At 43.2% G+C, this 15,928-nt stretch overlaps 1 protein-coding gene across 1 annotated transcript in view; it reads right to left on the reverse strand.

Moving 5' to 3' along the window:
- Positions 1-3,277: 3,277 nt before the first annotated feature.
- Positions 3,278-15,928, reverse strand: part of PLCXD3 (phosphatidylinositol specific phospholipase C X domain containing 3) — a 135,672-nt gene continuing 123,021 nt past the window's right edge. The window contains exon 3 of the mRNA XM_065406918.1: positions 3,278-3,434. Within this exon, the coding sequence (XP_065262990.1) occupies positions 3,278-3,434 (157 nt within the window). The remainder of the gene's footprint in view (positions 3,435-15,928) is intronic.

Consider the following 15,928-nt stretch of genomic DNA (forward strand, 5'->3'; position numbering starts at 1 on the left):
CCCCGATAGACCGATTGCTACCCGCCGATCCGGCGGGTAGTGAAGACGTGCCCTAAGACACTCATGCTGGAATATAAGCATCCACACATGGAGTTAATTGGGAATAGCTATTCTGAAATAACTCCCTGTGTAGACAAGCCCTAAAACGATCCAGTTGTGTTGCACACTTCCTTTCTGGTTTGTTTGGGTTTTTGGCAGGCATCCCACAAGAACAACAATGGAAACTTTGCCTGTTAGGATGGCAGGATTAAGATTTTTGTCCATCACAGACTAGCAAACTGAACATGTTACTCTATTCCCTCCCCGACAACAGTTAAAGCAAGTTTGTTTATCCACAGCCCTTGCCATTAAATTCTGTTCTTCTTCATTGGGAAGGAGATTAACAGCTGAATGAAAATGTCATTTATCTGACAAAGTTTTTTTGTGCATTTAGCTAACAGTATAAAGATCCCTTCCCTCCCCCACCCTAATGGAGAAACTACATAATTTGTTTATTACCCTATCTTTGCAGAGGACTTTTTTGCTTTGCTTTTATTTTCCAGCACCCAAACAACAAATAGGACACAACTGACAGTAAGCAAACATTTTAACAATGCCAATAAGCTCAAGATACAATGTAGTTATATTTATATATACTTTTTTTCTTAAATACATCGAAACACCTGTTTTCAGTACATATTTATATAAATGAAACCCTTGTGGCATTTTGTGTGTGCTTGACTCAGGGTTTCCAAGAGGAAATCAACATTGTGCCTCTCAGTGGGTTATAACAGAAACCCAATCACAAAATAAAAGCAAATTAGTCTTTTTTCTTTGCTCACCCTAAAGATGTTTGCAATGCTCAGATTGTTAATTTTTTTTAACATATAATATTTATATGCAGTTAAAATGCTTTGGCCACATTTAAATAACTGAAAAATGACAGAAGACATTGAGAGAAAAAAAAGCAATCTGGCTCACTGAAATAATTATGAAAATAGCTTCTTAAACTATATCTCCAATAAGTAAGCAAACAAGTTGTAGATTTATATCACCAGACACACTGTTCAAAGGAAAGGCACTGCCTTGAGAACTGTGCAAAATGTGGCAGTTTCAGTTTGCACGGGATTCGGCAAAACTTACTTTTACATTTCAACTCATGTAGCTCTCATCTGTTGAATTTTCCTTTGAGAGAATCTGGAAACTGAAAACTACGTTCATCAGAACCTACTGAGTTTTGTCTGGCTTTGTGTGAAAACCATATCTTCCTCCATCTCCTATGGGAAAAGACAGTGTTTGTGAACCTCAGCAAATGTTTTGGTCAAGTTTTGGGTTAGTAAAGAAACCAAACTGGCCTGGTTTTGCAGTTCCATTGTGACTGGTTCTCATAGCCCTAACTGACACACAGGAATCGTTAATGAAGGAGTTGTAAATTTACTTTCTACATTCTTTAACCTGTATATATACCTATAGCTAAAAACGAGGGCACAGTTCTGTGTGTGCATGTCTCTGTATTGTGTACATACAGACAATTATACATATAATGTGCCTTTACTGCACACATACATGCATAGACACACACTGGCACATCATCTAAATATAAAATACCAGTGTGTATATCTTTTATTCCACTACTTTGTTAATGAAAAAATATCCCTTCCTGGTGACACCATTTTCATTTTTGTAACCTCAGAACATTGCATTTGCAGTTTCTATTCCTCATGTTTTATTACTTAATGGAAATTAGTAAGGCCCAAATAAAACCATCCTTAGGCCTTACTCAAGCAACTTCCATTGATATCAAGGGGACTTCGACTGAATAAAGATGCCACCTTAACCCTCACCCTTTCAAATTTAAACTATGATATTTCAATTAGTAATTTCCCCTTGTACTACTTTGAAGTCCACATGATTTGTAGAAATTTTACTAAATGTTCTGCTTTCCTCCATTGTCTGAATGCACATCAGTATATATGATTAACTCTAGTAATTTCCAATTGTGAGTTGTTGAAACCATATGACTCTGCTCTCATTTTATTTTATACCTCACCAACTTTTTCACTTATTAGAGTGATATATGTTTCATTAAGAGTAGGGGGACTGGAGGATCTGCTGTTGTAATAGCAGATATTCTAAACTTCTTGTCATGATTTCTTATTTCACATGAATGAAAGGACCATAGGTTAATGTTATTTGCTACTCACTGAACTGTTCCACTCTTTAATAGAGCAATTTTTCACTGTTGAATTGGCACCAATTTTTTCATCAGCAGAAAACTGTTGTTCTGTGTTTATAGCTGCCTTAAAGAGAACTTGATACTGCACCTTCATATTAAACAAGTCAATGTTGCGTCTGTATCGACTTATTACTGCAGAAAGCAAATTTCTATAGATGAGGTCAAATCCTGCTCATCCTACTCACATGAGTAATTCTACTGAATTAGGGCCTGGTCCAAAGCTGATGAATGGAAAGCCTCCCATTGACTTCAATGGGCTTTGCATCAGACCCGTGAGTGGGATTTTTAAAAGTGCTCAGCATTGCCTTAACTCTGCTCCTACTGAAGTCCATGGTAAAACTCCCACTGGCTTTGATGGGATTAGAGTTAGGCCAATGCTGCATACTTTTTGACTTCAGCAAGTGCACAGCACTTCTGATAATCCTACCCCAGGTGAGCCAGGTGATCAGGATTTGGCCCATATTCTGCACAGGCTACAGCCTATGGTTCTGAATATTTGCTGTCTGCTGATGATACAAGAGTTGCAGGCATGACTTTATATTGAATTTATTCCCCAAAGGCCAATACACTGATGACCGCCAATGAATGCAATCAGTTAAGCCACTTAACAGATTAAGTGCATTGAATTAAAACGTTAGGGTCATATACTGCCCTCAGTCTGCAGCAAAACATTCACGTCAGTGGGAATTCCCTGTGCAGACAGAGGGCATTATATGTCCTTCCAGTCTGCATACAGCAAATTGCTTGGCACTATTAATAACCTTAGAAGTAAGACACAGAAATTATATTTGGTACTTTGTGGAAAATGTGCAAGTGGCTTTCTCTAGTCGACCACTAAAGAAATCCTGTTTTGCTCTTCAAATGAAAAACATGAGGGTTTATTAACATAGAAAATTATAATAACCAATGAAAACATTTCCCTTTGCCCACCCACTACTGCCCTAAACACCTCCGTGATTCAGTGTTATAGGAAGATTTGTATGTTACAATATATTTTTTTCTAATACAATTGGGTTTTCTTTTTAAATCTACTCAATGAACAACAAATATATTGCAGTAGTATCAAGTAGTATCAGCTTCGCCTTCATCCAGGATATAGTTGAGTTTTATGACAGTGCTGATAAAGTCACCAAGTTCTACAAAATCAGCAGTTATAATATTGATACCACTTTCTCCTGGTTTCTGAGTTCGGACCCAATGCATCATTGCAGGAAGAGCCCTGAGGAGGAAAAGGAAGAAAAGTTATTTATAAAGAAGCAAGACAAGTATTTTGGGTGGAGTTTTATAAAGCACTTAGCATTGACTTCACTTTGCTCCCCATGGTAAAATGCCCACTGACTTCAATTAGGCCACTGCTGAGCACTTTTGAAATGTCCACCCTTTCCTCCTTTAATTCCCTGTGTAGAATACATCTTGATTATATTTCAGTTTCTTAAGGATTAATGCAAACATTTAATACAGGGGTCGGCAACCTCTGGCACGCGGCTCGCCAGGGTAAGCACCCTGGCGGGCCGGGCCAGTTTGTTTACCTGCCGCGTCTGCAGGTTCGGCCGATCGCGGCTCCCACTGGCCGCGGTTCGCCGCTCCAGGCCAATGGGGGTGGCGGGAAGCTGCGGACAGCACCTCCCTAGGCCGCGCCGCTTCTTGCAGCCCCCATTGGCCTGGAGCGGTGAACCGCGGCCAGTGGGAGCCGCAATTGGCTGAACCTGCGGATGTGGCAGGTAAACAAACTGGCCCGGCCCGCCAGGGTGCTTACCCTGGCGAGCTGTGTACCAGAGGTTGCTGACTCCTGATTTAATAGAAACATGTCATGCAATCCCACAGCAACTGGTTAGGAAGGAGAAATAACAGAGAAAACAAGTCATTGTACATGCTAGGTTGACACATCATAGAAAGCTTTGAGAAACATTCTGCTTACATAGTGGATGTTGTCTATTGTTCTCACACTTCATTCTTCATTGTTTCACTTCACAAAAACAAGACCTTTGTTTCCCAAAAGTTCCATTGCTCCTGATAGTTATTTCCCATCAAGATTTAGAGTTATATTAAATTTTAGTTTGGGACACTGGAACACTGTGCTGAATATCCCTTTCTTTACAAAACTGTATATCACACATTCAATAGTCAAGTCATGGGTTATGTTCCATCATGAGTTTGTGTCTTTATGATTAGTTAGTGGAAGAAAATAAGTGCAGACTTACTGGTTGTTTTTGAGACAGGGTGGAGTTATTAGGTCAGGCACCCAGAGGTGGGATATTGGACTGCAAAATGTATCTCTGTGTGTATCTTTATAGCCTAGAGCTCTCTGTGAAGCCATGAAGGCTATACCACGATCTCTAATAACCTATATATGGAGAAGATTTCTGATACCAGATGACTCTTTAATCCTACAGATAAAGGCATAACAAGATCCAATGGCTGGAAGTTGAAGTTAGCGAAGTTCAAATTAAATAAATGTGCACATGTTTAACATTGAAGGTAATCGATCATTGAACCAAATTACCAAATTCTCCAGTATTTGGAGTCTTAAAATCAAGATTAAATGTCTTTCTAAAAATATGCTCTAGTTCAACCACACATTACTGGGCTAAAAGGAGGAATTCACTGAGTGAAATCTATGGCCTATGTTATGCAGGAGCTCAGACTAGATCCCTCTGGCCTTAAAATCTACAAATCTGTGACTCCCTCCTGGATTGCACCTGAGGTAGTAATTTTCCCCTATGCAAAGCAAGTGTAAAATTCTGATCTGGTAGCAATACCAATCAGGCCCAATGTTTTGAATGTAAATTAATCTATTCCTGACCAATGGCGTTAGGCAAAATAGTAAGAAAGCAAGCAGAATGGGTGAAGGATACAGATTTTACTTATAAGTGACTTAATGACTTTAATTATAAAAGTATTCACTGTTGACACAAAGGTTAATCTGGATCCTATAAAATATTACAAAGAGAAAAGCATAGCACTCCCAGGCCTTGATTCAGATCAGAAAAGCACTTAAACACATGCGAAGTCCACCTCTATTCTTCTTCACACAGTGCACAGTCAACCTGTGGAACTCCTTGCCTGAGGAGGTTGTGAAGGCTAGGACTAATACAGGGTTTAAAAGAGAACTAGATAAATTCATCGAGGTTAAGGACATTAATGGCTATTAGCCAAGACGGGTAAGAAATGGTGTCCCTAGCCTCTGTTTGTCAGAGGGTGGAGATGGATGGCAGGAGAGAGATCATTTGATCATTGCCTGTTGGGTTCACTCCCTCTGGGGCACCTGGCATTGGCCACTGTTGGCAGACAGGATGCTGGGCTGGATGGACCCTTGGTCTGACCCAGTATGGCCGTTCTTATGTTCTTATTCATCAAAGCATAAAATTTTATTGTATTGATTCCAATAGGACTTAAGCAGGTGCTTAAAGTTAAGCATGTGTTCAAGTGCTTTGCTGAATCCAGACCTAATGGAGTATCTTCGTAATTTTATTATGTATAAATCTGAAGAATTTTACTTGGTATTGTTGCATGAAGAACCATGAGAGAGAAACTGTGAAACTGGAGAGAGACCATATTGTGATTCCAGGAACCAACATTTGAAAGGAATTTACACTAATCATAGGTGCCGACTCCATGTGTGCTCCAGGGCTGGAGCACCCATGGAAAAAAATTAGTGGGTGCTTAGCACCCATTGGCAGCCAGTTCCCCCCTCACCCCCGAGCGCCTCCCACCCACCACAATCAGCTGTTTTGCGGTGGTGCAGGAGACTCTGGGAGGAAGGAGGAGGAGCGGGAACGGGGCACGCTCAGGGGAGGGGGAGGAACTGGGCGGGAAGAGGTGGGGAAGAGGCGGGGCAGGGGCAGGGCTTGGGGGAAGGGGTCAGGTGGGCGGGACCTGGGGCAGAGCAGGGGGTTGAGCACTCCCAGGGCCCGGAGGAAACCGGCGCCTATGACACCAACCAGCTTTTCAGGAACTGGACAAATCATAACCAGAGTGACATAGATGAACCAGAGCATGAGGAAACTGATTAAGGGTGGCTCAAAGGGGTTGAAAGCACTCAAAATGTAGTGCCGTATTGAAATGTAAATGATTTTGCTGACCACTGGAGAACTACATTGGGCAGAATTCCCATGGAGGGCATTAAATGGCCTTTCCTTTTAATTCTAGCTTCCTATTTGAGCTCAGAAAGTCTTTTAGATTTAAAAGTGAGGGACCTGATTCTATCTCTAACTAGTTTGATATAGGTTCTTTATTTCTTAAGTACCATCTGCCTTTGATATTTATTTCCACTTGAGGCATAACATCTTCTCTTTGTGGCATACAGACTAACACGGCTGCAACTCTGAAACCTGATGATAATTTTGTAATTCTGTTCCCAACCCAAGAGTTTTCTTATCGTCTAATCCAGTGGTTCTCAAACATATTTGATCATACCCCCCCCCTTTGTTTTGTCTGTAGTAGTTTACGCCCCAGCCACACAGATACATATACTGATAAAAAAAAATCAACATGCAATTGTCACTAAATATTACAAACAGAAATGCATTGATTCAAAACAGAGCCAATAATCCACTGTAATAAGAGCAAAAACAAAATTGCGACTGTGGTTGATACTTACAATTAAATATGCACACCGTGACGTAGCAAACGGATTAACGTACAGATGGCAACGGCTTTGTATAATACTGTGCAAGGTTAACGGAAATCTGTCAAAATGCACAGTACCATCTAGAGTCAAATGCACAGTGCTATCTCAGGACCTGATATGTCTGGAGGAATCAGCTTTGCTAGGTTTCAGAGTAGCAGCCGTGTTAGTCTGTATCCGCAAAAAGAACAGGAGTACTTGTGGCACCTTAGAGACTAACAAATTTATTAGAGCATAAGCTTTCGTGGGCTACAACCCACTTCTTCGGATGCATATAGAGTGAAACATATATTGAGGAGATATATATTCACACACATACAGAGAGCATGAACAGGTGGGAGTTGTCTTACCAACTCTGAGAGGCCAATTAAGTAAGAGAAAAAAAACTTTTGAAGTGATAATCAAGATGGCTCAGTACAGACAGTTTGATAAGAAGCAAGTGTGAAAATACTTACAAGGGGAGATAGATTCAATGTTTGTAATGGCTCAGCCATTCCCAGTCTTTATTTAATCCTGTGTTGATTGTGTCTAGTTTGCATATCAATTCCAGCTCAGCAGTCTCTCGTTGGAGTCTGTTTTTGAAGTTTTTCTGTTTTAAGATAGCCACCCGCAGGTCTGTCATAGAATGGCATCATCATAGGGCCTAATCACATCAGCCATACCATCAGGGGCTCGTTCACCTGCACATCTACCAATGTGATATATGCCATCATGTGCCAGCAATGCCCCTCTGCCATGTACATTGGCCAAACCGGACAGTCTCTACGCAAAAGAATTAATGGACACAAATCTGACATCAGGAATCATAATACTCAAAAACCAGTGGGAGAACACTTTAACCTGTCTGGCCATTCTATGACAGACCTGCGGGTGGCTATCTTAAAACAGAAAAACTTCAAAAACAGACTCCAACGAGAGACTGCTGAGCTGGAATTGATATGCAAACTAGACACAATCAACACAGGATTAAATAAAGACTGGGAATGGCTGAGCCATTACAAACATTGAATCTATCTCCCCTTGTAAGTATTTTCACACTTGCTTCTTATCAAACTGTCTGTACTGAGCCATCTTGATTATCACTTCAAAAGTTTTTTTTCTCTTACTTAATTGGCCTCTCAGAGTTGGTAAGACAACTCCCACCTGTTCATGCTCTCTGTATGTGTGTGTATATATATCTCCTCAATATATGTTTCACTCTATATGCATCCGAAGAAGTGGGTTGTAGCCCACGAAAGCTTATGCTCTAATAAATTTGTTAGTCTCTAAGGTGCCACAAGTACTCCTGTTCTTTCAGCTTTGCTAGTAATTTATTGCTGTGAGTAAAATGTGTGCCGTAAGATTTTTTTCTAAAGCTTCTCACGCCCCGCCTCCTCCTGTGAATACATTCAGTGCCCCCCCCCGGGGGGCCTGTGCCTCAGTTTGAGAACCTGTGATGTAATCTATGTAATAAGGTGCCTATCACCTTGATATTTATAATCAGTGTTCTTTTTCTCTTCCTAGGTTCAAATCAATCTAACATTTACTAAACTGGTATGCTTCTTACTTTTGGTTAGTATTCTATTTCAGGTTCACCTGAGCTGGTGTGCCTTGACATGAGACCCTTTCAGGTTAAGTGCTGGTAGCTAGCTGATTTCATTTAATATTTCAGACTGAACTTGACTGCACCATCCCCAGTCACATACTGTCAGATAAATTGATAAGGATCTTTTGTTGATGGATCTAGAGCAGTGGTTCTCAACTTATTTATGCGGCCCACAATGTGTTACCTGGGCCACAGGGGACAGATGGCAGGGCAGCGGCAACCCGGACCCCCGCTGTGCGGGGCCGGCCGGCTGTCCACTCCGGACCCCAGTTGCACATCTGCCCCGGACCCTACGGGGCCAGCTGTGAGCCCCGGACCTTGCAGGGTGGGCCAGCAGCCCCAGACCCACGACCCCATGGGGCCAGCCAGTGTCCCGGACCCGTGACCCTGCGGGGCCGGCTGGCTGCCCCGGACCCCGCGGGACCACACGCAGCCCCAGACTCCAGACCCCCAACACCTCAGGGCCGGCCAGCAGCCTCAACCCCTGGATCCAGCCATGCGGGGTGGGCCGGCAGCCCCAACCCCACCAGGCTGGGCAGCTGGGAACCCAGACCCCACCACGCTGTGTGCTAATTGGGCCGTGGGTTGAGAACCGCTGATCTAGAGAGCTTGCAAACATTAATCATATGTAGATTAGACTAGACAGCAAATAAAATAAAATAAAATAAATCTTTGCCTAGCAAAGCACAAGACATCTCCATATTAATGCACAGAAAAAAATAAAAGTAGCAAAATACATGGGGCCCAAATTCCGTGCTGGTGTAACTCCACTGACCTCAAGGATTAGGCTCGGGGTATTTTACAAAAGTCTCTTTCGTTAACACTGCATATGATGAGAAGTTCACAGAAAGGGCATTACATTTCCCTCTTCCCATAATGCCACCTTGAAAATGGCTCTACATCAGTGGTTGCAAGAAACTGTGTGCATTGTTTCGCTTTAGTTCAAACACTCACACATGCTAACAGCAATTACACTGCTCTACAGCCAAAATGCTTCTGAAATAAATGTAGTCAAACTTTACTAATTCTGCGTCACTGAGAACGAAAATGATGCTTAAAATTGTTGATTGGCTCTAGTTTTCAAGATATGCTATTGGGTCAGTATATACGACCCTTGACTTGGGAATGGCGGAAGATAAGTGAGTTATAAAGAGAAGGGATCTCAATTTAAACCAGAAATGACTATCCATCTTTGACTGGATCTCAATTTAAACCAGAAATGACTATCCATCTTTGACTGGATCTATGAATAAATCTATGACTGGGTTTGGACAGTACTTGCTTTTTAGGCAAAACAATGAATGATGCAATCTGAAGCTGGTATTGCGTCATACATGATATGAATTGCATCATGTTATTCCTAGAAGTCATGGATGATGCAATCATAACGAAGCTTACATCACTCTGCTGAACAAATTGCCCTATATCAGCTCTAGAAATCATACAGTATCGTGCTCTCTTATTTGTCAGTGTTTGATTTTGCAAAGGGACACATTTCTTTTTAGCCAAAGTGAGCAGAGATGCCTCGTACTTGTGTGAAGAGTGCAGATAACTTCTGCTATGTTTGTGGTGAAGTGACTTTTGCATCACAAAAGCGCAGTATAACCACTATGGTTAAGAAAGCCTATCACCTTTATTTTGGCTGCAAAATTGGAGATCAGGACAAGAGGTGGGCCCCACACATATGCTGCAACACTTGTGCAACAAATCTTCGCCAGTGGTTGAACAGGAAAAGGAAATCTATGCCTTTTGCAGTGCCAATGATTTGAAGAGAGCCAACAGATCATACCAGCAATTGTTACTTCTGCATGGTGCCTCCAGTTGGGAAAGGTGTGTCAAAGAAGAAAAAGTGGACTGTGCATTATCCAAACATTCCATCAGCTATACGCCCAGTACCCCATGGAGAAGGACTGCTGGTTCCTGATGCACCAGAATCACTCTCACTTGAGTCAGATGAGGAAGAGGAAGAGGATGAAACTTCTGGTCCTGAACCATCAAAATGCATCAATCTCCTGGCAGGTGATGTTAGGGTTTCCATGTTCCATGACCGTCAAAAGGATCTTGTCCCATTCTTCTTCATGGAAGGTGATCTTGTAGCCTGCAACAACATCGATGGTGTGATGGCAGCCCTCAACATCGTTCACGATCCAGATGAGTGGAGACTGTTCATTGATTCATCGAAGACGAGTCTTAAAGCTGTTTTACTGCATAATGGCAATGTTTTGCCATCAATTCCAGTTGGTCATGCAGTCCATATGAAGGAAACCTATGACAACATGAAACAACTTTTGAGGTGCATAAACTATGACCAACATCAGTGGCAGCTTTGTGGTGATTTGAAGGTTGTTGCTCTCTTGCTTGGTCTGCAGACTGGATACACAAAGTACTGCTGTTTTCTCTGCGAATGGGATAGTCGTGCAAGAGATTCCCACTACATCAAGAAAGATTGGCCACTCCGACAGTCATTGGAGCCTGGGAGGAAAAGTGTTCAGCATCCACCACTTGTTGAATCAAGGAAGATTTTGTTACCACCCTTACACATCAAGCTGGGTCTGATGAAGAACTTTGTCAAGGCCATTGACAAAACACAAGCAGCTTTCAAGTACCTCCGTGGAAAATTTCCAAGGTTAAGTGAAGCTAAGATAAAGGAAGGTGTCTTTGTTGGTCCTCAGATTCGTGAACTTCTTCGAGATGATGCATTTGACCATGCACTGCGTGGCAAGGAAAAGACGGCATGGAAAGCCTTCCAGTTAGTGGCAATCAATTTTCTCGGAAACAACAAGGCAGACAACTACGGGTTGTTGGTGGAAAACCTCCTCAAGGCATACAAAAGCCTTGGTTGCAACATGTCACTAAAGATACATTTTTTGCACTCTCATCTAGATTTTTTTCCACCGAACTGCGGAGCAGTGAGCGACGAGCACGGCGAGCGATTTCACCAGGACATTGCAACAATGGAGAAACGCTATCAGGGCAAATGGAGCCCATCAATGCTTGCAGACTATTGCTGGACAGTGACAAGAGATGCTCCATTTAATGAATACAAGAGACAAGCCAAGAAGCGCCGAGTAGACACTGAATAGGACTAAACTATGTACATAATAGTTTTTTGCCTTTTGTTTCATAATAAATGGGGGGAGGGATAGCTTAGTGGTTTGAGCATTGGCCTGCTAAACCCAGGGTTGTGAGTTCAATCCTTGAGGGGGCCACTTAGGGATCTGGGGCAAAATCAGTACTTGGTCCTGCTAGTGAAGGCAGGGGGCTGGACTCAATGACCTTTAAGGTCCCTTCCAGCTCTAGGAGATAGGATATCTCCATTAACTATAAAACTATTTATATAACCCTTTTGCTGATTTTTAAAGTGTTACATAAACAGGACAGGTGAAATATTATCATGTAAAGCAACCATAAACACATGAAAAGACCTAGGTTTACAATTTATGATTAAAACTACTATCTACACAATATACATAGACATAAAATGTAAAAACTTAAATATCTTAGAAACAGTAGCCAATCAGTTGTTTTAATTGTCATATTTGAATTCAGCACATCAAAATACATAATAAATAGCACATTTTATCTCTGAAGCAGACGACTTCTCAAAAATTGTAGACCAGTGTTATGGGAATAATCCTGGTTTAATGTTCCTCGGGGTCTCTTTGTGATGGCAATACAAAACTTGTTTACCCTTCATTGTAATTTCCAGGCTCTGCATGCCTCAAACTAGTAATTGTCCTCATTAAGGGTTTTAGTCAGGAAAATGCAGACCATGCTGTGTGGCAGCCACCCACATGTTTTTATGCTCACAGAAACCCAGTAGATACCATAGCATTAGTGTATATTCTCTTAGGCTATGCTACACTACGCACCTTTTAGTGACACAGCTGTGCCACTACAGATGTGTGGCTAAAAGGTGAGCAGCGTAGCCGCTCTTTGGCAGCAGGAGAGACCTCTCCCGCCGACAAAAACCTTCCATCCCCAATGAGCGGCAGTAGTTTTGTTGGCAGGAGACTCTCCCGCTGCCAAAGCGCTGTTCCCACCAGCGCTTTTTGTCAGTAAAACTTTTGTTGTTCAGGGGTGTGTTTTTTTCACACCCCTGAACGACAAAAGTTTTACCGATGAAAATCCAGCGTAGACAAAGCCTTAATCTCTCTAACAAAGTGGATTTTGTGTATGGGCACATGCAATTCTCTCTCCCTATAAACGCACTGCAGCCAACCATGGACCTCACCCTCCTGCAGTTGCATCTATGTAAGCAGATCCCTGTGGCCACCGGGAGTCTGCCTCAAGGGCTTAAATGTCATCCACCTACAGTATCAGGGCCAAGGATTCCTAACCTTAAACTGGAAAGAGTGACAGAATGGTCTGAGAACAGGTCTCAGCACCCAAAATTCACAAGTACTGATCTCAGCTCTGACACAGGCCTTGTTGACACACAAAAGTTGTACTGCTTAAACTATATTGGTACAGTTAAGGTGGTACAACCATTATGGACACAGCTATATCAGTACCACACAGGAAGTGGAATCAGATATACTGGTACAAGTAAAACTGTGTCTACCCTGGGGGTTGTACTGGTATTACTATTTAGGTAAAAAAGAATCACACCACTACTTAAAATAGTTATACTGGTACCAAAACTACGTAGACCAGACCAGTGCTACCTCTCCATAGCCTTGGGACACCTTAAATCTCTTAAACTCACTTCGCCTCAGTTTCCCTATTTGTAAAATGCTGCCATGACAACCAATAATACTACTTGATGAGTAAATTAGAATGCTTGCTTGCTTGCTTGCCTGACAGGACTGTTGTGCGATTTAATTAATAGCAGTAAACGTTCTGAAGTGCTTAGAAGATGAAAAGCCCCATGTGAGTTTGATTGCTGCTGCAAATTAATGGCCAAGTAGTTGAAAGTTCTGACACATGCAAATAAGTTATCGGCACATTTCAAAAAGTTTGGCGGTGCATTTCTATTTGGATAAGCCTTGAAAAGTTTGCATGAATATCTGCAAATTATCTGTATATTATGTCTCCTTTTTTAAATGATCTATTAAGAATAATTAGCTGAGTCTTGCTGACTTAGTGGCTGAGGAATTTGCTATGGAATCCACTCCTTGCAATGGAGTTATGGTGCAGAATTTCAATTTCCTATTTTATTTTTTTTTAAAAAGAAGCTTCTGGGCCTTATGGTTGCAAAAATAACCTTAAAAACATGGGCCACGTGAACAAACTGATGCACTGTTGCCTGCCTTACACTACATACAGCCAGCTGAAATAATAGCTCCGAGAGAGACTGTGCTGCACGATCCAGTAATAGGGTTGCCAACATTCCGAATGCAGAAAACCGAACACCCTTGCCCAGCCTCTGCCCCTACTGTACCCCTTTTCCAAGGCCCTGCCCCCTGCTCACTCCATCTTCCCTCCTTCCGTTGCTCGCTCTCCCCCACCCTCACTCGCTCATTTTCACCAGGCTGGGGAGGGGGTTGGGGTGTGGGTGGGGGTGAGGACTCTGGCTGGGGGTGCGGGCTCTGGGCTGGGGCCATAAATGAGGGGTTTTGAGTGTAGGAGGGGGCTCTGGGCTGGGGCAGGGGGATAGGGTGTGGGAGGGGGTATGGGCTCTAGGCTGGGGGTGCAGGCTCCGGGGTGGGGCCAGAAATGAGGGGCTCAGGGTGCGGGGGGACTCTGGGGGGGGTTGGGGTGCAGAGGGGGTGCGGGCTCCGGCTGGGGGTGCGGGCTCTGGGGTGGGCTGGGGATGATGGGTGTGGGGGGAGGGTTCTGGGCTGGGAATAAGGGGGTCAGAGTGCGGGAAGGGGTGTGGGCTCTGGGAGGGAGTTTGGGTGCGGGAGGGGGCTCAGGGTGCAGGCTCTGGGCCACGCTTACCTCAGGAGGCTCCTGGAAGTGGCCGGTATTTCCCTCTGGCTCCTAGGCTGAGGTGCGGCCAGGCGGCTCTGTGTGCTGCCCTCATCCGCAAAGGCTGCCCCTGCAGCTCCTGTTGGCTGCAGTTCCCAGCCAATGGGAGCTGCGGAGATGGCACTTGGGGTGGGGGCAGTGCACAGTGCCCCTGTGGCCGCGCCTTTGTCTAGGAGCTGGAGGGAAATGCCGGCCACCTCCAGGAGCTGTGCAGAACCAGGGCAGGCAGGGAGCCTTGCCTTAGCCCCGCTGCATCGCCGACTGGACTTTTAACGGCCTGGTTAGCAGTACTGACTGGAGCCGCCAGGATCCCTTTTCGACCAGGTGTTCTGGTCGAAAACCGGACACCTGGCAACCCTATCCAATAAGTGAACAGGAAAGAGAAGTACTTTCCTTCAGTCCCATAAATCTTATGCACTAGACCTCATTCTGACCTGACTCATGCCTCTTTTGCATTGGTGTAACTCCATTGGGATTATGCCTGAGTTGCACCACTGTGAGATCAAAATCAGTTCCTGTAGCAGGGTGCCATGTTGTTTGGTGAACAAAGATGAAATACAACCCAGCTTCCCCAGTACAGGTCTATATTGGTGTTCCAAGAAACAGAAAGAAGGATGCCTACAGGAAGGAAGAGCTCCAGGCTCAAAGGCTATCGTATTGTGTTGAACACCTGCCTGTGAGAGTGTCTATTACTTTGTGTGGTCTGTTCCCTTGTTTTGATTTCAAATTATGATCATTATCCTTAGAGAAAAACCCTTGCTGAATGTTCCACTGTATTATTTCTGCTGAGTCATTCCACCAGCTCAAAAGTCTGCTATAAATAAACACATGCTGCTACATGTCTGTGGTCACTCACTTCTCTCCTGAAAGAGGGAAAACCATTTCTTCAAGTTCCACGCTTCCTGAGAGCTGACAAACAATGCTTCGATTCTCCTTTTGCTTTCACCCATGTAAATCAGGAGTAGCTGGTCTGAAGGCAATGGAGTTAGACTGGTATGAAAGCAAGAGGAGAATCGGGTCAAATCAAATCATTCATAGGCAGTTTTTCAAAGCCGAAGAACATTGCGTAACTTTAAAAAAAACAGAATGGACTAGCATCATGTCAAATCTTATTAAAAAAAATCTCATGTAACTTCAGTTAAGGGAGCAAAACTAAAAGCCCCTGGTACTGCCTTTCAGAACTAAAATACGACAAAGCTAATTGCATTACAATTTGGTAAAAAGAAAATTTGCTTTTGGCCTGTTTTAGCTCAGAGTGAATTTTTATGCCTGAGTCATAGAACCCTGACGATGTGACAGAATGTTAATGATGGCAGTGCTCTATCATGGGGCCTCCTGTGGCGAAACATCCATTCCTCTCAGCACAGCTTTTAAGGGAGGAGAGGGGGAAAAGCAGCACTGTAAACACAAAACAAAAGAGCTGTTCATGCTATTAATGAGAGTTTCATTGCTAAAGGGCAGACACTAGGTTTTCTTTCAGATTATATGGAACCACTACAATAACTAATCCAGAAAGGGAGAAGTGGTTTCATGTACAGATTGCAAAACAGTCTATCAGTAAGTGCCCCGGTTACCAATAGGTCACTCT

Source organism: Emys orbicularis, chromosome 6, assembly GCF_028017835.1.
Source record: "Emys orbicularis isolate rEmyOrb1 chromosome 6, rEmyOrb1.hap1, whole genome shotgun sequence".
NCBI lineage: Eukaryota > Metazoa > Chordata > Testudines > Emydidae > Emys > Emys orbicularis.